Source organism: Rhea americana, unplaced genomic scaffold (genome assembly GCF_003343005.1).
Source record: "Rhea americana isolate MKP2758 unplaced genomic scaffold, rheAme1 scaffold_37, whole genome shotgun sequence".
Classification (NCBI taxonomy): Eukaryota; Metazoa; Chordata; class Aves; order Rheiformes; family Rheidae; genus Rhea; species Rhea americana.
Window position 1 is genome coordinate 3558471 of NW_028186501.1, and position 24148 is coordinate 3582618.

Sequence of the window (24148 nt, forward strand, 5' to 3'; positions counted from 1 at the left end):
GCCCGCTTGCGCGAGGTCCCGGGGCGGCTGCCGCCGCGCGGGAACCTGTCGGCGGCCCCCGCAGCGGCGCTGCCCGATCGGTTCCTATTTGCGTTTTGGGCACGGTTTCTGACGCCTGCTGCTTGCCATCTGTCGGAGGAGAAATCTCTCAGTGGGGAGAAATTGGTCTCCGGGCGTCTCGGCGGAGGGGCTCGCGGGCCGGCCGGGGAGGGGAGACGCCGCGTAACCCTCGCTCTGCTCTCCGCAGTGCTCCATGCCCGCCTGCGTCACGGCGTTCCACGTCACCTGCGCCTTCGACCACAACCTCGACATGCGGACTATTTTAGCGGACAATGACGAAGTGAAGTTCAAGTCCTTCTGCCTCGAGCACAGCACCGGCGCCACCAAACTCCCGGAGGAGGCACGGACAGAGCCCGACCAAGCCCAGCTGGACTTGGAGAAGGTCACGCTGCGGAAGCAGAAGCTCCAGCAGCTGGAGGAGGACTTCTATGAACTCGTGAAGCCTTCAGAGGTGGCAGAGAACCTTGACTTAAGCGAATCGCTGGTGGATTTTGTCTATCAGTACTGGAAGCTGAAGAGGAAAGCAAACTCCAACAAGCCGCTGCTGACACCAAAAACAGATGAAGTSGACAACCTGGCCCAGCAAGAGCAGGACGTTCTCTACCGGCGCTTGAAGCTCTTCACGCACCTCAGGCAAGACCTGGAGAGGGTGAGTACAGTGTTTGCTTTGCTGCCGTGCCCGTGTTTYTGCCAAAGCTGCTTTGATGTGTGCTGGCGCTTAGAGGCAGAGTCAGCCCTGTTCTCCCTTGACTCAGCCGGTCTCCGCTAACACTTGCTGCCCTTCGAGAGCGGAGGAGAACACGTACGTCTGCCCGGTTCTCCTTGTCCCCAGGCTGGCCTTTCGAAACGCGATGAGGCGGCACAGTCACACGGACCATCTGGCCTAGGTCTMGGTGCACGTGTCATCGCTGCAGCAGTGCTGGCATGGTTGAATCGAGTTTCTGGTGGTCTCAGCTGTAAGTTCAAAAGAGCAAACGTGTGTATAGGGTCTGGCATCTCTCCTCCTGCCATCGTGGGGAGAGACGTGCTGGCCGGAGCCCCGTGCATGCCAGTGGGCCTGGCTGTGGGGTGCGATGGCTACGTGCCCGCCAGGAGCTGGCAGGAGCAGGGACAGGGCRGAGGTGGTCTGGGGAGGAGGAGGTCTGGCGGACCTTCCAGGGGTCACCAAGGAAGGCGAGAGCTGCAGCAGTGGGGAATGCCGAGGGAAGTGGGATACGGAAGCCACTAGTGCTACCCCGTCCCCCTGCCCGGCAGACGGGCTGCTGCAGGGAAGTGAGGTCAGCAGCGATGCTTGCCCCACGTGTCTCTGACACCTCTCTCCGAGCTGCCGTGAGGTTGTGGCATGATTTAACCCRTGACAAGACAGGCAGTGCAGGTTGAGGTAGTGTGCTGTTAATACCCACGGAGGATTTGAGCTTTGGACTAGCCTGTCCTGGTCCATCCCTGCAGTACGTAGTGGGCCTAGCTCCATCCCTGAGAAGCAGATCTCAAAGCAAACCCGTATCTGCCCATTTTCAATACTCCTGAGAGCCTGCTCCTGCTTGAAAGCAACTGGATATCAAGCTGTTGGTTGGGCTTGGTCCCTTTTCTGTGGCAGAATCRGCCTTTGGTACTGAATATCTTGGTCAAGGAGCTTCTGAAGATACAGAGCTCCTGCAAAGRGGCCCCAGGAGATCGAGGAGATGTGGTACTTGCAACGTTTTTGTGCATACCTGTCACACAGAGCATCGCACTGACCTGCCCGCATGGCTCTCGGCTGGGCAGGTGTGGTTTCAGCTCGTGGGCAGCACCCAGTGCTGCTCCAGGTCGCTAACATTTAAAACGGAGGTTGGTTCGGGTTAGCTTTGCACGGTGGCGCAGGCCTCGGCAGCGTGCTGAAGACACTGCTCTGCGCTGGCGCGCGAGCCCGGGGCCCGSCGATCGGTGAGTCTGTGAAGGTGCGTGTGCTCTAAGTGACTCCCTGGCTGCGGGGAATACCGTGCAGCTGCTGGATCTCAGGGCCACCGGTTCATCTCCTCTTTTTTTTCGCTCGTGTGCTTTTCTGTACTGTAAACCTAGAGGAGGCTAATTCACTTCCCTTTGCYTTCACTTGCTCCCAGCTTGAGTTTTCAGGCTGTATTCAGCTACCGCGCGTCTCTGGGTAGAGCGCTTTGCCTTTGCCGGGAGCTGCCTGGCTCAGCCGTGCATCAGGGCAGCTTCTGTTCTATTTCTTYGCATCAAAACGATGAGTTTTACCGTATCGCTCATTCTGCAGAGTCGCATCCCGGCTTCACGGGGTCCTTCCCCGTACGCGTCCCTGACATGTTTCCTGGTCGGCCCCAGGCAAGACCTGCTTGTTTGCTCTTCCTCCAAGTGAGGGGATGGTAGACCCCAACCAGATCAAAGCCCCGGTGCAGGCGGGACGAACGGCGCTCAGGCCACCTCGGCGAGGCCATCGGCAGTRATTTTGCCATTTGGTTTGGTTTTGGTAACAAGTCTGGCCAAAACGATCATGTGGGATTGCCTGGGCCGATAAAGGTGCCTTGATCCAAGAGTTTGGCAGCCTGAATCACCAGGGTGGGTAACGCAGAGGCAAGCAGGACGCTGCACGGGGCTCTGCCGTCTCTTAACCGCTGTCATTGCCGCATTTCACCAGGTCGGCAACGTAAAGCTACGGAAATGCCCCGGGAATCCTAACACAGTCCCCCCTTTTTCTTTTTGCCCTTCTTTTTTACTGTCTTCACTTCCCCCCCCCCCTTTTTTAAAAAAAAAAAAAAAAAAAAAAAGCTTGTTCCAAGAACTAGTTGTTTAAACTAGCTTTAACAAAAGCTATGCAGTTCCCAGGCTCCCCTACCAGCACCAGAGCTGGGCTTGGGGAAGCAGCGCTGCTGCTGTTCGGCTGTGCAAGCGTGTGTAAATACCCGCCATCTCCAAGCTGAGCACAGGTAATATTTTCTTCCAGGAATACAAAATCACAGAGGAGRGATAGCACCGAATGGTTTGATATACAGGTTGCCAGAGGCAGTTGTTTTCCTTGTAAAGAAATTTTAGTCTGATGTTTCCTTCAATCCAGAACAAAAAGAAGAGARCGTAGTAAAATATATGATATATAACTCGCTTGTTCATTTTTACACCAAGGGGATTACGGGGAAGAAGAAAACAACAACAACAAAAAAAAGCAGCTTTTCTCTCTGATATACATAAATGTTTCCAAATTGTCCTTAGGTGACATCAGGATCCCTGGATATCTGGGTAATCATGTAGCAGTTTATAGCTCAGGACGGCAGGGTCTGGCAGRGGAGCTGGCTCTGTCCCATGCCGACATGAAGACGGCGTTGGAGGAAGTGTCACGGGACTGAGGAATGGGCCAATTGGGGAGCTCAACATGCTGAGCACTGAAAATGGAAAGCAGATTTGAAAGGACGTAAACATGGCAGTGAAGTCTTGTAGGTGCTCCAAATAACTCAAAGCAACTCAGCTGGGTGTTAAAAGCCAAACAGAGGTGCAGCCCAGGAGAGGTTCCTGGCAGGAGAGCGCTTGGGCTGTGGAAGTGTCTCTGGGAAGAGATGAAGGAGGTCCTGGGGGGGGGAGCTGTGGAGGTGTCTCTAGAAGAAGATGAAGAAGGTCCCGATGGTGGGGCAGGCTGTGGAGGTGTCTCTAGGAGAAGATGGTAGAGGTCCCAGCAGCGGGGCAGGCTGTGGAGGTGTCTCTGGGAGGAGATGAAGTCCTGATGGTGGGGCAGGTTGTAGTGGTGTCTCTAGGAGAAGATGAAGGAGGTTCCAGCGATGGAGCAGGTTGTGGAGGCCTCTCTGGGAGGAGACGAAGGAGGTCCCAGCAGCAGGGCAGCTCAGGGGAGTGCTCAGCCAGGCTGCTGAATGGAGTTGGTAATTAGAAAAGTCTTCTCCGTTCTGTCGCTCGGAGGCCTGGAAATGCCCCGCTGTGTGGGCTTCATCAGCAGAGCAGATTTTGAGAAAGGTGGAGGGGGGAATGAGGAGAAGGAGGCACTGACAGCGTGTGCGAGTGTTGACGTGCCCGTACAGATTGCTGAGCATACCCGTATGCCCAGTTCCTCTCCTGAGCTCCCGCAGGCTACGTTTCCCTCCTTACTCTGTCGCATGCAGCTTTGCTCTTTCGGCGTGTCAGGCAGCGGAGGAAACACGCACTGCCAGATCACATTAGATACCATGAGCATCTTCTGTTTCACAGCTGAAACTGTAACTTTACTCCAAAAATATTGATGCCTGCTGCTGCTATGGTGGTGGAGTTACTCTCTGCCTCTGGCTGCGGCTACACCAGGAGGAAGCTGGCTGGGCTGGGCCGGTGGAGCTACCCTGGTGCGTGGTGGGGCTGACCTGGCCCTGTGTCGGGGGGGTGTTTCGCTGTATTTCATACGCCCTGTCCTGGCATCTGCTGTAGATGCCAGAAAYGATGTAGAGGATGATGCAGAGATGATGTAGATGTAGAGATGATGTAGACACAGATGTAGAGAATGATGTGGAGGTGATGTAGATGTAGATGTCTGCTGTAGAGGAACGGCCGGTTTCGTAAGGCCCTGACTTCCAGTAGCTCGTCACCCCCTACCTGCCCATCCTCCCCAGCCATGCCTGCTTCACTCCGCTTGCTGCTGGAAGAGGGACCCTTTCCTTCACTGCCGAGATCCCTGTGAGATGCCGAGAGAGCAATCTGTGAGCGAGAACTGAAGCATCGACCCACGGGAGCAGCGCACCTCCCAGCGCTGGGCGGCTGGGGGCAAGTTTCTAGACGGTGCACGAGCGGGGAACGTGCGTGGCTCGGGTGCTGAGCTCCCCTACGCGAGCGCTGCCGCCTTCCCCACGCTGAAGGCTCCGTCCCATGGCTGGATGTCTGGATCTCTTTGCATCTGCCAGGCCTGTGCGTATCCATACGTTGTAACTCTAATTCTATAGCATCTTCTCTCCTGAGCCATTCAAGCTCCTTTAGGGATGTTAACTCCTTCAGTAGGAGGTTAAAAAGGCCGGTGTGTCGTCAGCATCGCCATACCTGGGGAAGAGCATAAACTAATTCACCCATTTCCCCTGGCTCTGTTCCCATTCTGTGGATATTGGTCACTAATGCTTATCAACAGCACAGTTTAAAGGCTGTAACTGCAATAAGTACTGAAAGTTAATCRTGATTTATCATACCGGATTACCGGAGCACTTGACCCGTTTGACACCTGGTCTGCGGTGCTGTTTGGGCTGAATTGAAGCCCTGGGAAGCAGCGGAGCTGCAGCGCGGGTCCGTGTGAATTGAGGCTATTGGCCTTTGGTGGTAAAAATTAAAGGTTAACTTGCTTATTGTTTCTTTTCAGAAGAAGATAGGATAAAGGGCAAGAACTAACCCCAAACCCTCCRCAGCCCAAGCAGCTGTGCACTGGAAGAGCCCAAACCGATCGGTGAAACGTCCCGGGCTAGAGCAGGCGTTGCGCTGGCCGCGTCGGGCCGCCTCCTCGCTGCCCTGCCGGTCTCGTGCTCGCCCGCTCGCGTCCTCGGGGGGATCGCGGGTCGTCGTGCGCGGCGGCGGTGCTTCCCGGGGTGCGGAGGGGGSTGCCGGCCCCCTTCCTCCCCACGCCTTGGCTCGTGTCGGCGGGGCTGTGTGGGGAGAGCGGTGTTGCGGCTTTGCCGTCGGTGAGCAAACCTCTTCTCTGGAGATAGCCGGGCATCCTTACGGCTTCTGTGTGGATCACGCACGCGCTCCGAAACCCARCCAGCCCTCTCGCCTCCGCAGGGTCCGGGCTTCCGGAGCCAGGATGGAGCCATTCAGGCTCTGAACCATTCCCTGCATGCTTTTTTTCATGTRTGTTAATGCAGTTGAGATCAAGAGCCCTCTTCTGTAGCGTTGGCATAAGCCGACAGCCCCAGGAGGAGTTTTTGGTGCACCAGGAGCATGGGATCGCCCAGGACTCCTCGGGGGACCTCTTTTGGAGCTCAGTTTAAAGTGGAAACTCTTTCTTGTGTCTCTGTAGGTTAGAAATCTCTGTTACATGGTGACAAGACGGGAGAAAATGAAGCACACCATTTGTAAACTTCAGGAGCAGATCTTCCATCTCCAGATGAAGCTTATTGAGAACGATCTTTACCCAGGTCAGTACCTCCTCCAAGAGCTTGTTCTCGCAGATACTGTCAATGCCATCCTCTGAAGCAAGCCTCACGCCCAAGCCTCCGGTGCCCCAGCTAAAGGCAGTGAGAGCCGTTCCCTCCCTCGCTGTGTCCCTTAAGCACGGTTCGTGTGTTGACTGTCCTAACGTTTCCAGTTTTGTTCAGAACCACATAATAAAGTCGTTCCCTGGGTGACCGGAGTGTCAGAGATCCTTGTTTTCACAGAACCCCCCTCGATCCTCCTCTCCACGGGAATCAGGCCGAGCAGCTAACCCCTGGGTTAGAGGCTCACGTGAACGCGGCGTTTCGGGGACTGTCGCGGAGCTGCTGGAGCGCTTTGTGCCGTCGCCTCCCGTCTGGAAGGAGGCTGCAGACCTGGGCGCAGGGCTGCTGCCGCGGGGGTCTTAGCCGCGGCAGCCGGCTCCCGGCACGCTCTAGCAGCGGTTGCTTTGGGTGCTCTGCAGTTGCCTCCGGCTCTGCCAGGTTAAGCTGCTGATGAGCTGGCTTTTCCTCCTAGATGCCATCTCCCTTGAGCTCTGATAGTTCGTAGTTCGCTCTGCTCCGCCTGTCTTAGTGGAGGACGTCACGCAGACTTCGTGCAAAGCCTCCGGCGCCTTTTTATTACGGAGCTGAAATAAAGTTGGTTTCTTTCTGTGCTTCCCCCCCCCCTTTTTAACAAGCGGTGCCTGAGCCCTCAGCTCCTGCTCCCTGCTCCTTTCCCCTCGGTGGCGGCGCAGGACCCCGGCGCCGCGGCTCTGTTGCAGTTACTCCAGAAGCAGCAGCTGGCGCTTTGGCAGGCTCTTCCGACGGTGGTTGTGTTTGTGGCTTCGGAGTTGCATTTGAAGCCGTCRCGTGTCTGGGGTTTCTTCAGGAGCTGGCTGGGCTGCGCTCTCCCTTACAAAAGTTCCCTTTGACTGCAGTTTGGGGGGCTGAGCGGCGCGTATGGGGAGCGGTCTGCGCCTTGAATACCCCTGGCCAGCGCGGCGTGGGCTGCAGTGCCGTGCCGAGGCGGGAGGCAGCGTCCAGAGGCAGGGTGCTCCCAGGAGATGGGGCCGTGCTTGGGCTCAGGGACGCTCTGAGTCTCGGTCTCTGCTGACACGAGTCACCGGCCGTGCGTGCTGCTCCTCCTTTTGCCGAGGGGCTGCCTCCGGGGCAGGCTGTGCTGCCGCGATAGCTGCTCCGGGGCGGCCGGGCCGGCCCCGCRCCGCGTGAGCGGATCGAGCTCTCCGCGGGAGACGGACGCTCAGAAGTTTTCCAGGAAGCTTTGCACAGATCGGGAGCTTACCGCCCCCCGGACGGGGGACTCGGGAAATCTCCCCTGGTACCAGCCTTCCTCCAGACGGCTTTAGAGGTCAGACCCTGCCGTGCTGCTGCCTCTAGCAGAGTTTTGCAGCAGCTGCCCGGCGAGGAGAGCTGGGCGCAGCGGTTCTCGGTTCGCACCGAGGTGCAGCACACAGCGTTCGCTAGGCTCGGCGGCAGCAGCGCCGCGCGGGGCGGCAGCTCGCCGGCGGCCCCGCCGTCGTCCCGAACGCCCCCCGCTCGGCTGCGTCTGCTTTTTAACTGCTGCCGCGGTAGTTACCGACCAAAATCTGCTGGCGTCGCTCCAGAGGTGGTTTTGGCGCGGGTATTTTTGGGATGGCTCCCACATTAAAACGTGGAAGTGGAGGGGTTTGCTTTCCCTGCTGATGAGTGATGATTTGAGCAGGAGATCTTTAATAAAACTGGTGAGAATTTCCCGTGTAAAATGAACCCACTTCTTCCTTTGCCCGTGAGGGGTTCCCGGCTGGGCGACCCCAGCACCGTAAATGCTCCGGTAATGCCGGCCCAGGCGGCTGCGATGCAGAGTCGCTCCCGGGCTCGGCGGTGCAGCACCGCGGCGGCTGGAGGAGAAGCGGCTCCCTCGGAGCCGCTCGCTCCCGGCCCCGAGCCGAGGCCGTTCCCGGCCCCGGCGGCGGCGGTGCAGCGAGCCGCCGCGTCTCCGTCGGGAAGCGCGTCGAATCCTTASGCTGCTCCGGTGATCCGACCGCGGGAAGGTCCCGGTCTCGCCTCCAGTCCTGCTGGCCGTCCAGACTCCTCCTTTTGGTTTAAGGGCAGTAGCCTTCCCCCTCCAAAAATCAACAGAAGTGTTAGCGAGGACTTCTTTGGGAGAGGGACCTAACGGAGTAAGTAAAAACCTGCGGAGTGTTTGGCTTGGCAGTACAGCCGTGCTTCCGTAGGGTGCTTGTCCTGTTTACCCAAGAGGAATAAATCCAGCCGTTTAGGCAATACTGATTTTTAGCTGTAAGGGTTATATTCCTGCCTTTCCGTAGGCAACGTCGATCATCTTTCCTCCTCCGTTTAGTTACGTTCAACAGGCTGTTTCTGCGCTATAGCTTCAGGGTTTTTTTTCCCCCATCACTGTGCAATACGAACGTGAGCGGTTATTAATGGGCAAAAGGTCCGATCGCCCCGAGGTCCGCGGTAAAACGCTGCCGGTGCCGCTGGTCCTGCGAGGCTTGCCATGCCTCGCGTGGCGGGCAGCACCGACGCTGCCGGAAGTTTAGTGTATGTTTGGGCAAAAAATAAAATAAAAAATACAATAAATAAAGGCGCGCTGTTCTGGGCATCCGTGCTACGTGATCTCACACGGAGTTTTCCTTTCTTTCTAAAAAAAATACCAGAACAAACTGGGAAGAAGACAAAGGGTAAGAAAAGTGACCCCAGAAGGAAAGGAAGAGATGGTAGAAAAAATAGCCCCGAGAAGACGGAGAAAAGGAAATCGGTCAACGAAACCGTGTTGGGACAACTGGGTAAGTGCGATTTCTGCGGCCGCGGGGGGCCGGGGGCTTGGGGGGAGGCGTCGCCCAAGCGGCGTTCGTTGCCGCGCCGTGCCGGGAGGATGCCGGGAGGATGCCGGGCTGCGGCGCGGTGCTTTACGCGCTGCTCCCCCTGATTCGTGCTGCTGCTTCCTCTTCGTTGCAATGCTGTGGTTTCTATTTTTTTTTTCAGGCCGGGGGGAGACCTCTTTTGCTTTCGAAACACAGCTTTTGTGCTTGTTCTGTCCGTGCCGTTCTCAACCACGGAGACGCGTGGTTTTTCTGGGGTGGGGGGGGGCTTTCTGCCAAATGTCCTTGGAAAGCTGCACCGAGGCCTTGCAGCCTCGTGCAAGCTTTGCCTGCAACCCCGTGCGGCATTTTGGAGATGTTGCAAAGAGCTTAAGGCCTCACTTGGGGTCAGGGAGGGCCCGGAGGAAGGAGAGCCGCGGCCCCTCCGTTGGCAGGCGCGTAGCGGCAGGAGCCGGGGGGGAGTTTTCCTAAAGGACCCGTAGAGAAAAGCCAGGCGGCGCGGGAGTGCCGTCCCGGGACGGGGTAGGACCTGGCGTGACCTCCGCGCTCGCCTGCCCTTGGACCGCTCCGGCACGGTGCACGCGGTTTTGCTTGGGGCAAACCCAGCAAGCTGCACGGATAATTAAGTTCTGATGTTTTTCRTAAAAACAGGTGGGTAGGAAGATGAGAAACCGGATTTGGGACATTCCCAAATTTGCTCCGCTAACTGTTTTTGGTGGATTTGCAGCCCAATGCAGTAGTCTGCTCGTGGCCGCCAGGACGCCCCACCGGAGGCGTGGGGAGAAGAGGAAATCCCAGCTCCGTTCAGCTAAGTTGCTGAACTGCCTGTTTCGGCCAGGCGTTCTCATTGCAGGTAGTCGTCCGAAACAGCTCGCGTGGCGGCTTGCAGCGTCTCAGGAGCCTCGGCCGAGCGCCGTCGCTGYTGGCAGCGGGCGCTCGGGATTTCCTGGGTGATGTCCCGGGGCCTGAGCTGCAGAGGGCTGTAAACACCYGGCTGATCCCGCCGTGATGGGTGATAGCTCATCCGTGCACACCGGCGGCGTGGGCTCAGGTAGCAAGTCCTCGCTTCCCGGGGAGGCGGCGGTGCAAAGCTGTGCTCGGATAAMCAGCACGGCGGGCACGAAGCCGCGTGCCGGTTCTTCCCCTGCTCTGGTGCTAGGTTGGCTGTTTTTAAATGAAAGCTCTCCGAGCAAAAATCAAATCTTAAGTTTTCCTCAATCCATAAAACCAGCTTTAGTGTTGAACTGGTGGGTTTCCATTGTGGGAACTAGTGGAACGTTACGGGAACCGCGGGTTGTGCTTACGCAGGTGAGTCCCTCTCTGGGTTTTGGAGTTGCTTCTCTGCTGCTTTGATGCATCCCAGCCCGTAACCTTCCTTCGTTGCTCTCTCCTTAGACACAATTATTAGGAAAATTTCCAGCTTTTTCCATTATAAGGTGCCATCGCTGCTCCTCCTCTTGAGTGCTCACACCTTTGGGTATTTGGAGATGGTTCTCAAACTGACGTCGCTCCCGTGTCGCCTTTGCACGCGTATTTAGCTGGTTTTAAGCAGTCTTTGGAGGTCGGTCCCCTTAACCYGCTTGCCGTTGGTGCTGCGGCTCTGTCGATGCTCCGGCACCGCGTGATCACCAAGGGCAGCAGCTCTGCGGGAGCGCCGGGCACGGCTGAGCCCGCGCCGGGCCGCCGCGAGGGACCTGTGGTGCGGGGCAGAGCCTCGCGGCAGCCCTTCTCACGCGGTTTCCATTCTTCGCCGATTCGCTATGTAATTCAGCACCTGTGTCCAGGCCCGAGCCCCGCRCTGTTCGGGTCAGCTGAACCTCTAGGGTTGTATTAGGGTTGGGCGAGCGCAGCGTGTTGCAGTCTCCTAAAGGTGGGACAGTTAAAGACTATTGCCGAGCTGCTGGGGCCGGACCAGAAGGGTTTTCCACTGCTCGTCGTTTCCCGTCCCTCCCGCGCGCGGGACAGATATGTCTGCAGCTCCTGCCCCTTAGGGATTTGGATGGAGCTGAGGTAGCTCATAGCGACAGGTCAGACCCTGAGGGCCTGGCCTTCATCCCCGGGCTTGGCGGGCGCGGGATTGCTGTCGGTGTAAACCCAGGCGTGCCCCGTTGGTTGAGCGAGCTCGGAGGCCTCTGCCGACTCCTCGGCGGGGAAGGTCGCCTGGGCTGAACAAACCCTTGTGGTTGCATGTGAAAATGTTCTACAGCTGTGCTGTGAGGGGCTGGTGCATGCTCACGCCTTGCAAAATTACTCGTAATATTTGCATTTTTTCCTGATGTGATTTGAAGCAACCCACACACCAGTGTAATGCAGACGAGCTGTGAGAGCCCGCAGCAGGCAGAAACCCCCCGAAACTCGTTGTTCAAGAGGCTGGATGTTGAAATGGGGGGATTGCAGGGCCTGAGGAGGTCGCCCTGAGCCCAGTGCACACTGGACCGGGGGCAAGGCCCTTTGAAGAGCATCCTCATCGCGTTCCTGGGCTGCGCCCATTTGCTGTAGAAACGTTCTCCTTTCCGGTTCAGAGAGCGCAGCGAGGACCTCTGCGGGCATCGTTGTAGGTGGCACGTTGCTTGGGTCGCTGTCACRCAAACTCCGTATACCTTGAATTAACCGCTGGTACTTGAGCGAGCTCCCTCGTCTTTGCCCGGGTAGCACGTTACGTTTGGCGTTCTGAACGCTTCAGTAGCACCAAGGAGTTTTGCTGAAGTCCGTACGCCTTGGTTATCGCCTTATCAAAGGGAGAGCCGGACGTTTCTGACTTCTGAGGCAATTCTCTGTTTTTATTTTTGCAGGCCTGGCGACTTCCTTCCCCATAGACGGGACCTTCTTCAACAGCTGGCTAGCCCAGTCGGTGCAGATCACGGCCGAGAACGTGACGATGAGCGAGTGGTCGCTGAACAACGCCCACCACGAGGACAACACGCCGGGCCTCTCCGAGGAGCTCCTGCAGGACGAGGAGACCTTGCTGAGCTTCATGATGGACCATTCCCTGAGGTCTCCCTTCAAGCAGAGTGAGGCCACAAAGAAAGTGAAAAGCAAAACGAGAACGAACACTAAGAAAAAACTGTCCCAAAACAGCCTGAACGCAATCGTCAAGGGTCACCAGGAGGCTCCGGAGCAGTGGACTAACAACGCGAGCGAGCTGTCGGACGACGCGGCGAAGCCYTTCGCTCGCGACTCGAGGGCGAGCAGGTCGGAGAAGGGAGCGGCCAAGCTTCCCGCGGACCGCAGGGGGACGAGCGACGCGAGGAAGGCGGCCAAGAAGGGGGCTGCCCCCAAAGCCACCGACTCGCCCGCCTCTTCCGGCGCCAGGAGCTCGGTGAGCAACGAGGAGGAGACGACGAGCGGCCCCCAGCCTGAGCCCAGCCCCGTGGTTCAAGTGCCTGACTCAGTAGGTAGCCCGAAAACCGTAGTGAGGTTCAAATTACCAAAGGAGAGCCGAGGGACTCGCAGGTCCCAGCCGCCGAAGCCGCCGGAGGCCGCGACGGGGCCCCCCGCCGGCGAGCGGCCCCAGGCCGTCTTGCGCCGTTTCGACGCCGAGACGGACGGCTACTTCTCGGACGCCGAGATGAGCGACTCGGACGTGGAGCCGCGCGGCGGCCGGGCGCCGCGCGGCCAGCTGGATCCGGCGGGCGAGGATATCGTCCGAATGAGCATCTTGGCGTCCTAACGCGGCGAGGCGGCGACGGCGCGGTGAGGCCTCAACCCAGTGACAACTGCCATGTCCACTTTCTGCCTGGTATCACAAACGAGGGGGATTTTTAATGTGTATATATAGTTTCAGATTCAGCACTGTCGTCTTTCTCTTCTCTATATGCCTGAGATGCAGCTTGAGCTTCACCGACATCGATTACTGTGACTGTAGCTGTCCCCTCCTAGTCCCCTTGCACGTCCCCCGGGAGAGGCGCAGGAGCGGGCGCGCGGGAGCGGAGCGGGCACGCGGGAACGTGCGTGGGAGCGGGCGCACGGGAGCGGAGCGGGCGTGCGGGAACGTGCGTGGGAGCGGGCGTGCGGGAGTGGAGCGGGCACGCGGGAACGTGCATGGGAGCGGGCGCGCGGGAGTGGAGCGGGTGCGTGGGAACACGCACGGGAGCGGGCGCACGGGAGTGGAGTGGGCGCGCGGGAACATGCATGGGAGCGGGCGCGCGGGAGCGGAGCGGGCGCGCGGGAACGTGCGTGGGAGCAGGCGTGCGGGAGTGGAGCGGGCGCGCGGGAATGTGCGTGGGAGCGGGCGCGCGGGAGCGGAGCGGGTGCGTGGGAACACGCACAGGAGCGGGCGCGCGGGAGCAGAGCGGGCGCGCGGGAACGTGCGTGGGAGCGGCACGTGGGAGCGGAGCGGGCGCGCGGGAACGTGTGTGGGAGCGGGCCCGCGGGAGCGGAGCGGGTGCGCGGGAACGTGCATGGGAGCGGGCGCGCAGGAGCGGAGCGGGCGCGCGGGAACGTGCATGGGAGCGGGCGCGCAGGAGCGGAGCGGGCGCGCGGGAGCACAACAGGCGTGCGGGAATGTGCCTGGGAGCGGCGCACGGGAGCGGAGCAGGCGCGCGGGAACATGCACAGGAGCAGGCGCACAGGAGCAGAGCGAGTGCGCGGGAACGTGCGTGGGAGCGGGCGCGCGGGAGCGGAGCGGGTGCGTGGGAACACGCACAGGAGCGGGTGCGCGGGAGCAGAGCGGACGTGCAGGAATGTGCGTTGGAGCGGGCGCGCGGGAGCGAAGCGGGCACGCGGGAACGTGCGTAGGAGTGGGCACGCGGGAGCCGAGCGGGCGCACGGGAGCAGAGCGGGCGTGCGGGAACGTGCGTGGGAGCGGGCGCGCGGGAACGGAGCGGGCGCGCGGGAACGTGCGTGGGAGCGGGCGCGCGGGAACGGAGCGGGCGCGCGGGAACGTGCGTGGGAGCGGGCCCGCGGGAGCGGAGCGGGCACGTGGGATCGGAGCGGGCGCGCGGGAACATGCATGGAAACAGGCGCGCGGGAACGAGCGCGGGAGCCGCCGCGGCCGTCGTTCCCGCAGCGCTCGCTCTCCCCCGGGCGTCGCCTGCAGCCGGGCGGGCGCGAGGCGGGAGGAAGGCGAACGGGCGACGCTGAAACGAGTAACGAATAAAGCACAACCGAGCCGGTCGGGGGAGAGCGCGCGGGGCGGCGGCGAGCGGCGTTAGCTTTTCACTTTTTAGATTTATTCTTCCCCTCCAACCACCGCCGCCTTTGCGGTGGGATCGGGATCCGTCCGGGGGCCGAGAGCGCGGCGGCGGCGCGGGAGCGGGAAGGGCTTTCCCGAGCCGCGCGCCCTCCCCGTCCTCCTGCCCGGCGGCGCGCTGCCGATCCCGGAGGTCGCCGGAGCCCCGGGGGAGACGGACGTGGCTCGCTCAGGTTCACTGGTTAGCTTTTACCGAGGCCAAAACGGGAGCGGGGAGAAGGACGGAGGAGAAAAGATTCCTTAAACCCCGCCGCCGCCGCCGCTGCCGCCGCCGGAGGGTCTCGATCGCCGCAGCCCCGCRGGTGGAGGGTCCCGGCGTGCCGGCGCCCGGGCTCGGCGCCGGCCCCGGGGCGAAACCTGCCCTCGCGGGGAGGAGACGGAAGCGGTCGCCTTTACCGTTCTGTTTTCCTCCTAAACGCTACTATGGCAATGATGAATTTATTCCTCCCTATCCTTTCTTTTTTTTATTATTATTATTATTCCTTAAATCCTGGTTACAAGCTGTTGACTCGTTGTGGGAGGGTGATTCACAGAAGCTGACATTATAAATATTACAATAATTTAATGCATAAAATGTCCCCAATAAGCCTTAAATGTTGTTTAAAAGCCCATGTTACCTATGAGTCAGGCGAATTTCCATGTTTGCACTTAATTGCACCATTACTTCGGTTTTGGCTTCAAAGGTCACAGTTAAGTCGTGCTACGTGTTTTATCGGAGTGACCCCAGTGTGAGCTCAGGGAACAAAAAAAAAAAGGAATTCACTGAAACTTTTGTTGTTGTTGTTTTTTAAAAAGAAAAAATGTAAAAAATATAAAAAGAAAAAAAAAAGAAACCTGGGACACTTCTGCAACTGGTTAAACCCATCACTTTAAACAGGAAAAACCCTTGCAGCCGTCAAACAAATCAGTCAGACAGTCTTGTGGATGCCAAAGAATATTTTGACAGTAAAGCAGCACAGCCAGAAACCGGAAACTTGTCATTACACGAAAGTGGAAGTTATTCAGCAACCAAGGACTCAAGCCACATGCATAACCCGCTGCCGCGGCTTTCGGTTCGAGCTTGCGCGGGGGGACGCGGCCGGCGCCGCGGCTGCGTCCTGCCCTTTTGATTTCCGAGGCTTTTTGCTCATCCCACTGTGAGCTTGCTTTTGAAACTCTGAGACTCCTTCGATGATTGACTTGTCTTGGTGTTTTAGAGTAGGTCATCTTTATCAGCCTTCAAAAGTCCTTATTATCGAGAGAAAAAACAAAAACAAAACAAAACAAAAAAAAAAAACAGGAATTGCAGCAAAGCAGACCGGCGGCAGCCTCGCCGGTGCCCGGGTCGCCCCAGCGCCGCGGCGAACTGCGACTGAACATGCCGGGGAATCGTCCTCGTGCGGGGAAAAAACCGATGCACACGTTGCTAGCGACCACGCAAAAAAAAAAAAAAAAGGAAAGAAAAAAAGAACAGCAAAACGGGAACCACCTTCGATACAAATTAGCACAATCCCTTGAGGATGGAAGTGAAAAATCTGCTCGTTACTTGAGGCTCGGTATGTTCAGATAATGTTAAATACAGTAAATAGGACTTAGTTTATCTTATCAGGCTTGCTAGCTTTAGCTACAGTATCCTAGTATAAAAGAGTCATAACAATAATCAATATGCTGCCTTTTAATGAATCTTGCTTCCGTGTGCTTCACTCAGTTATGGTTAAAAAAAAAACTACAGCACTCCACAACTCGCACTGTGCACAGCTTCGTCCACCCGCTTCGGCGCTGCTCGTCTGCTCAGTACAGGAAAGCAAAGCCGGGGCGCCCGAAAGAGCAACCAAACTCCGCCGCGCCGCCCGCCGCCCCCCAAAAAACCGGCGCCCAGAAGAAAAAAAATTATATATATACACACACAGGCGGCGTTTCGCACGCGGCGGGCAGCGCGGTTTGCCGTCCGGGCACGGCGGGCCGCGGGGAAGCGCCSTCGGGGCCGGCAAGGGGGAGAAAACGCACAAGGGGGAGTTATTTTTTATGTTTTTATTTTATTTTTTTGGATGCATTTTGAAATGGATAGAGACCCAGCGGTTTATTTTGTTAGCGAACCGCCGTCTTCGAAGATGGCGTCGGCTGCAGGAAGCGACGTTTGCACTGCCGAAGCGCCCGATGCCCGGCGGCTGCCGCGGCGCTTTGGTTGCTCTTGGCGGAAACCCCCTGCCGTTTGCTCCGTTCCACACACCAACCGGACCCGCTTCACGTCAGTTTTACAGGAAACGATATGAATGTCGCAGGAGGAGGAAACCCTTCTGTTTTCTTTGTTTCAAAGAACGTGATGTGCCATTTGTTAATATAAAAGAGAAATATTGAAAATATATTGAAAAGAGCAATTTTAAATTATTTTTGGCTTATGTTGCAATATTTATTTTCTTGTATTAGAAATTCCTTTGTAGAGAAAAAAAAATGTATTTTTCATTAATGCAAAAACCTATTTCTCCTTTTTGTACATTTTCCATGTTAGTTAATCCTTAAAGCAATATAATGTTATCAAACTTGTTCTCYGTGGGACTGTATTATGCATGCTACTTGTGTTGCCTTGGACTAGCTCTGTCTGCCATTATTTTCATCATGTTTAGATACAGTGTATGCTTTAATACACATTGGGACCATGGCCCATTGCTTACGGGGGGGGGAAAAAAAAAAAAGAAAAACCCCTTTGCATTCCTCAGTGTGTTGGCAAATGCAGTCAATAAAGCAGTGTTTTCTGTGCGCGCTCGTCTGGGCGTTTTCAGTGCTGCGCAGGCGCRAACGGAGCAGCAAACCGGCCCGGTGCCGTGGGCGCTAAGCCGGGAGCCCCGCGCGGGGGCTCCGGGGAGCGGGCGAGAAGGAAATCCCAACTTCAGCCGGCCCTTCGATTTTGTTCCTAAATGAAAAGGCAAAAGCTCAGTTTACTGCAGACCGTGTTTTTTTTATTGCTTCGCGCTTTTATTGCTTGCAGAGCCCCAGGCCCCCGCGTCCGGCGCGAGGAGCATCCAGGGGCATCGCACCAGCCTCGGGCTTTAATAAGTTTTTCACCTGTGCTGCACAAGGAGAGGTTGAAGAGTTTGATTTCATAAAGCCCGGAGAAAGGGCAACCTGCACTCTTCCAGCTAGGAAAAAAAAAAAAAAAAAAAAAAGAGAGATTTCCAGGTGCCCGGGAGCCCGCAGCGGTTCCCTGCGTTAGGTGCAGGGCTTTCCCATGGTGCCCTCGCTGCCTGCGCCAAAGGCAGCGCCGAGCGCTGCGGCTGGGAGCAGGCAGGCGAGGAATCATTTTGGTTTAATTGCAAAATAAACATTAGACTAGCGCTGGATGCTTTGCATAAGGCTTGTACAAGTGCTGCATAAATACTAATGGAGCAAATATCCCCAGTGCCARTAAATCATCAGTGATAGATACAAAAACGAATTAATTTCTCCTCAACTTAGCTTGAAAGTGTTGCAGTTGACTCTCTTTTTTATTGTGCTTGATTAAGTGCTAGCAGCAAGACATAATTTTTCCTAACTATTAAAAACAGTGGTGCTATGCTTCTGCATAAATGYCTCTAAGTTGATGAGAGGGTATTTAATATTTGCTTGTCCCAAGTTAGTTAGTACATTTAGGAGAATCCTTTCACATGCTAAAAATAATTCCTTGGTCTGGGACTTCCATGTAGGGGCACAAAATTACGTGTCCACTCTGATTGCAAGAGCTGAATATTAAGTATTGGAAAAAAACTTTAAAGAGTAACAAAGCTTTGAGTAATCCACAAAACAAGGGGGAAAGATCCTGTTTTTTTTGGGGGGGAGGAGGAAGCCATGGCAAAGATGCAGCAACCGCAGCGCAGCCTGGGGCGCGCGAGGGGCCGGTTTCCGCTCTTCGTGGAGCACGACCCCGGGAAAAGCAGCGCCGCCGGCGCCCGGCCGCCTCCGCGGGAAAAGCAGCGGCTCTGCGCGGTTTTGTTGCTCTGGGTTTCACCGGGCCCGGCTTGCACGGGGCAGAAGAAGTCCCACAGCCGGACCGGCAGCGGTGAGGCCGCCTGTAACACGGCGCCGGGAGCCCGCGGGCGCCTACCTCGGGCTCGGGAAGCTGGAGCGATCCCAGGCTGCCGCCCGCCCCCAGGCAAAGCTGTGAAAAAGCCTGTTAAGGGCAGGGCGCTGCGTGCCGAAACATCAGAAAACCCGGAGAAATCCCTGTCTGAACGGCCCCTTTTGTAGCCCTACTTGAAAGGCTGCGTTTGGTTCGGGGCGCTAAATAGCAGGGAAGTAATGGCAAATTACTTCTCATCTTCCATGGTGCTTTTTTGCTCYGATCGTCTTCAAAGACAAGGCAAATGGTGGCTGAGAGGTGCCGCAGGAGCAGACCCGAACGCGCGTTTGAAGGCTGCGAACGTCACCAAGAGGATTATTTTTAAAGGCCGGAGCAGCCTGCGCCGCTCCCGAAAAGCCCTGGGGCAGCGCGGCCACGGCTGCGGCTTTCCGGAGACCCGGCTCGTGCCGCGGTATTTAGCAAAGCTAAACCAAAGCCTGGAAAAGAGCCGGGAAAGCGTCTGTCCCTTCACTTACGGGGAAAAGGTCTGCACAGCTCAACGTGGGGAGGTTTTTCTCCCCCGCTTCCTTTTGGCCGGTGGGTTTTGCCCGGCGCTGGCAGCTCTGCTCGCGCTCCCGCGCCGGGGCCGAGCCGAGTGGACGCCCCCCGGCAGGGCCGGGCTCTGCACGGGTGGTTTTGCCGGGGAGCGGCCGCTGCTGCCCGCCCTGGGAGTCCGCCCGGCCCTAACCCACCTCCCGGGGCCGAGGCAGCCGGGGCGGGCGCGTGGCGAGACGCCCGAACGGGGGGGGGTTTGGGCTGGATGCCCCCGTTCCTGCTGCGTCTGGGGGGGCTCGCATCCTCTCCCTATGTAGTGTCTGCAACAGGGTTAATCTGAGATCTCCCCCGAAAGAAAGCGCTTTAGAAACTATTTCCGTGCACCACATGCTCTCATTCCCCCCCTCTCCAATTCGCCAGAGCCAGTTGCCGTCTGAACCAAGACCCACTTTCCTCGGAGGGTAAGGTGGGATTTTACCGTTACTACAGCCCCGGACACGGTACATCCCCCCGGGCCAGGACTCCGCGAAGGAGACCCAAGCACTCGCCTCCCGCCCCCTCCACGTTGCCCCACTCCCGAGCCCCCCCCCGTGTCCCCCTGCAGAAGGGGGACACCGCGGGAGCAGCCGTCGGTCATGGGGACGTCACCGTGGGGGCGGTGGGGGGGCGGCGCTGGGCTCCTCGGGGCGTCCCGTGCCTCRGCGTCCCCCGGGGGCGCGGGGCGCCGTGCCCCATGCAGCAGCACCCCAAGGAGGTGCTGGGCAGCAGGCGAAGCATCGCAGCCGCCCGGATTGTCCTGCACAGGCAAAAAGTTGGGAGCCAAAAAGTGGGAAACAGGTAGGATGGCGGCGTGCAGCGTTTGGTCCGTGCGGGCGCGTTGGGCGCCGCGCTGCAGCGGCAGGGAGGGAGAAGCAGGGGGGGGTCCTGCAAAATCCCTCGGAAAAGCGGGTGGAGGCCTCTCCGCCGCGCTCCTGGTCCCGGCTGCTCCAGCTCCTGCCGCGGTTTCGGCATCTCCCCCCGCGGGGCAGAGGTGTCGCTCCCCAGCGCAGCGAGCAGCGAGCAGCGAGCAGCAGAGCAGCGAGCAGCAGCCTCGCTGCGCGTTGAGCATCGCTTCCTCCTCCGCAGGAAAGGGATGAGTCACCTCCGCCGGGCGCGGAGCCGCCTGAACGCGGGCATCGGGCTCACCGGCAGCCGGGCCGGCCCCCTCCTTCCTCTTCCTCCTCCCCAGCCGCTCCAGGCTCCCCCTCGACAGCCAGCAGGGTACAGCGCTTCATCCTGCGCTTGATCTGGCCCGGCTGGTTTCGGCCACGAAGCCCTGAGCTGGCTCCCAGCACGGTCCAAGGCAAAACTCCCCCAGCCCCAGCACAAGCCCATGCGGATTAGCGTCAGCATCGCTATAGCCCGGTACCAGCCGCTTGTAGATCACCTGCTTGGRTGCCAGGTGCACCGAGGTCCGTTCGATGCCCGGAGAAAGGCCCTTCATTTTTTAATGATCATTTCAACCGGCTCTAGAGGAAACATGGAGAGCATTAAGATAAGTAATCATCCCGAATAGCAGCACTGGGTGGCTGGAGCAAGAGCTGATTAAACCTTAATAGGAGCTTAATTTCCAGGGAACTTAAAYGGCAATTGTGCAGCACTTTCTGATCGTTCAGTCAGAAACGCGTGAATGGTGCTGGCTTGACACAGAAGCTGCAGCACTGCACCAAATTCCAGGGGTTTAGAAGGAAACAAGTACCAATTTAGAAGTGCAGCTCCCAAAAGTGCCTCGCAGAGATGTCAAAATTCACAGGCAGCCGGACATACCCAGCCCAGGCAGCAGAAAGGCAGGTTTGCCCCTCCGCCCTCGGCCGTGTGAGGGTGGTGGTGGGGGTGGCCAGAGGGTCCTGGGCCTTGGCCAGACCACGTCRTCTTGGTGAGCCTCCCTTAGGTCAACAAGCCTTGTTTTCTCTCCGCCGCCCTTTGGATGTCTCGCATGAAAGGTGACAAGCTTTATTTACTGCCACCTTGACAACCGGTGACATGACACTCAGGCACTGCCACCTCCCTTGCCTTTAGTTGGAAAGACTAAACTAAATATTCATGGCTTAAAGGCTAGATGTCTGCCGGGTGAAYGACTCTGCACGACGACGAAACAGGCTCAGGAAAGGCACCGCGAGAGTCTGTCCACATGCACGTCCCCGCCAGCCCCCCGTGCTGGCCCRTGCTGGGCACTACCGTCCTCCGGCTGGCAATCCCAGAGCTGCTGGGAATTATTAGTCTTCAGCGCACACCGTCAAACTGGGAATTGCATGCCGAGCGCCCTGCGGATCGCTTCCTTCTCCCGAGGTTGCCTGGGGGGTAACTGAAGCGAGCTCGCCTCCGCTTTTCGGGATCACGAAGGTTCCCTCATGCGCCCGAGCCCGTCTGCACGTGCTGCAGGGCACCCAAGACTGACCCAAAGCGCAGCGACGTCTCCCTCCCTCCCTCCCGCTGCAGAGTGCAGCTCACCTACTGAGATGCCATCTTCTGGAAGCCACTCGCGAGAGACGAGCCGCCAGGGCCGGGACATGGCCACAGCCAGGCCGGCAGAAAGGAAGCGGCTCTTCCTCCGGAGACGTGCTCACCTCTCCCGCAGAGAGCTTCATCCGGACGAGCTCAGCGTGCCCCGTGTAAAGCAATGAGCGAGCTAATTTAGGAGCAAAACGTGCATCTGGGAAACGAGTTGGGAACGCCAGCCCAGGTCCCCTTTCGTGGGTGTTTATACCCTGCCATCGCCCCCCAAATTAGCAGCAGAAAGGGAACTGGGATTAACATCTGAGTAGGGTAAAGACATAGAAAGGCCTTGGAGCTGGTCCCTGTAGATCATTGCTGGCCCAAGTTGCTTTTGGTCATTTTCATACCGGAGAGGCAAGGATGGGAGAGCAGGCTTGGGCATGTTCGAGTCCATGCCTACATGTTTTCTGCCACCCCAAGCTCAGGGCAGAGAAAACACATCACCCTCTACACTTCTGACCTACAAACCATTCACCAGCAGTAAAATCCCMCTGGATTTTGCTGGAAAATAGAAATTTCCCACTGAAAAAGGAGATCCTAGAAACCTTCACCTGAATAGAGGTGAAAGCCTCCTGTGCATCCAAGTCCAGCCAACACACACCCTTCCTTCTGCTCGCTCTCCTGCAGTCCTGCTCTAGGTCAGAGCTGGAGAAGACAAATTAGCCCAGGAGACACCAATCAAACAATATTGCTGGCATGACCATGAAAAGATGGTCCCAGAAAGYTGTCAGTGAGCCTGAGCTGGGATCTCCTGGCATCTAAGGGCTCTATTAAGCAAGCATGTTTTAAGTGCTTCTGTCAACTGAATCTCCAGATATTTGGGAGTTTGATCATCTAAAGTTGCAGCAAGCCACTACATGCAAGCCTTATTCACAAGGACCACACTATTCTTGCACACACTGTGACTTGCACACCAACTTTACCTGTAAAAATGAAAACAGGGGACTGGTAGATACTCAAGGACATATATTTAATCTTCCAAATAATTTCACTTCATTCTTCTGACTCAGACACACCTCAACATAACAGCAAGGTAAGACTGTATATTTTAGTTGGGAAAATCGAGTCACAACAAAGAATTTCAGAGCAGGTTAGTAACAAAGGCAGCAACACCACAAAACTTTCCTGAATTCCTGGCAGGACTGTGCCATGAGTCATGACTTCAGCAGAGTCTTTCCCAGATACCTCAGGGACTTCATTTCTCAGCAACTTCAAGATAGTTGTATTTCTTCAGAATAATGGAGATCATAGGAAAAAAAAGTCCTTATACAATCCCCAAAAGAAGGTACAGAAAGTCAAGGAAATCCCGCAGACTTTGTTATTGCCACCACATGAAGCTGGAAGAGCCTCACTGCCTGGGCAGGAGCTTCAGGGCAAAAGCCGGTGAGGATATGCATTTCCCCTTCGCTGCAGAGCCCAAGCRGGCAGGACCTTTCTGACTGACAGACATCATCAGCTGGCTTAGCTGCTACAAACTTATGCGTGAAAGGTGATATATAAAATACATCTGAAGGGAAACCTTCCTCCACCCACTTCCATAGCTCCCTTTCCTTCAATTCCTCAAAGCACTGATGCAGTAATATGGTCCCAGCCAAACTGGAGAACACCAGAGGCATCCCAGGCTGTTACCATTTCAGCTGGATAAGGCACGCTTTTCTTAGCCTGGAAGCTTGTCTATGTTCCCAAATGCTATGAAACCCCACAGATAGCTTCTCCTCTGGATAAGGAGGAGAAGCTATTCCTCTGGATAGTAGGAAAAAATACATGTGTATTTGAGATCTTTTTTGGATGGAAGCTCAAGTCATAAAGAAACAGATGCTTTCAAAAAGGGACTGAATTTCTTCTGGAAGTAATTGCAGGCACTCAGTATATTGTAGCGCAGGCACAGATGGAGGTTGGGAATAATATAGTAATAGTCCAAGCCTGAGCAAAAGGGTTTTATATTAAGTGCTATGCCTAAACTGAAAATTTACCACAATAACCTGCAATACCTCACTTGGCTTTCATAATGCCAGGAAATTTCTTATATATCAACTATAACGTAAAATGCCTTTAAAACATAAATGTGGTCTAACACCCGTTATATAACCGTTATAAACCTACTCCCTTCTTCCTAAGAGGAAAATAATAGAAGGGAACAGAATAGCATCAATAAACTGTGGAGAAGCTGGCTGGATTAAAAGCATGTCCTTCAAGCAGAGCCAACTCTGCAGGAGCAGGACGCACTTCAGGCACGACAACAGGCAGCTCTACCAACACCAGCATCTGCACCGGCCTCAGAGTCTTTTTTCCTTTGTAATCTAATGAGCATCTCTTACATGCACAACTATATTCACAATATTTGAGGCTTAAAAATGCAATGRCACACAGGGAGAGAGCGAAGGCTTGACTCAAATCTTTTCTATTCCCACCCAGCAGGACGACCTGGTACACGTCCCACTGGAGCGCCGGGAGGCACCGCGTGGCACGGGAAATTCTCACGTGCCCGCCAGCGTCGAGGCTCTGCAAGGTGCCCTTCCTCCGGGCAGCGCCCGCGGAGGGGCACCGCTGTGCTCCGCGTCCAAGGAAATACGACTGCGGAGGGCTACCAGGGTACGTGCCGGGGGTTTGAATAGCTGCTTTTTGTCACGATTCCTGGGTGCTAACTAGGAACTGGCCACACTGGCACAAAGATTGGGCTCTGSGATGTGCAGGGCCAAAAGACCCTGCTCTGCACCCTGTAAAGGCCAAGCAAAAGTCCCGCTCCAGCCTGCAGGCCAGGCCACAAGAGGGAGGTGCAATCTTTGCTTCAGGTGGCTTCATCACCGTCTGCATGCTTTGAACAGGCCTTATGCCAAACTGAATGAGGCAACCAGGATCTCCGTGTCCTTCTGCC

At 56.8% G+C, this 24148-nt stretch overlaps 1 protein-coding gene across 4 annotated transcripts in view; it reads left to right on the forward strand.

The window, feature by feature from the left end:
* JADE2 (jade family PHD finger 2) overlaps positions 1–16907 on the forward strand; it is a 51153-nt gene extending 34246 nt beyond the window's left edge. For 3 of the 4 annotated variants that reach the window (XM_085312797.1, XM_085312795.1, XM_085312796.1), the window contains 4 exons: positions 248–709; positions 6023–6140; positions 8816–8944; positions 11773–16907. In XM_085312797.1, the coding sequence (XP_085168923.1) occupies positions 248–709; positions 6023–6140; positions 8816–8944; positions 11773–12650 (1587 nt within the window). In that variant the 3' untranslated portion in view covers positions 12651–16907. The remainder of the gene's footprint in view (positions 1–247; positions 710–6022; positions 6141–8815; positions 8945–11772) is intronic. The other variant, XR_014896790.1, reaches the window with a different exon arrangement.
* The last annotated feature ends 7241 nt before the right edge of the window (positions 16908–24148 follow it).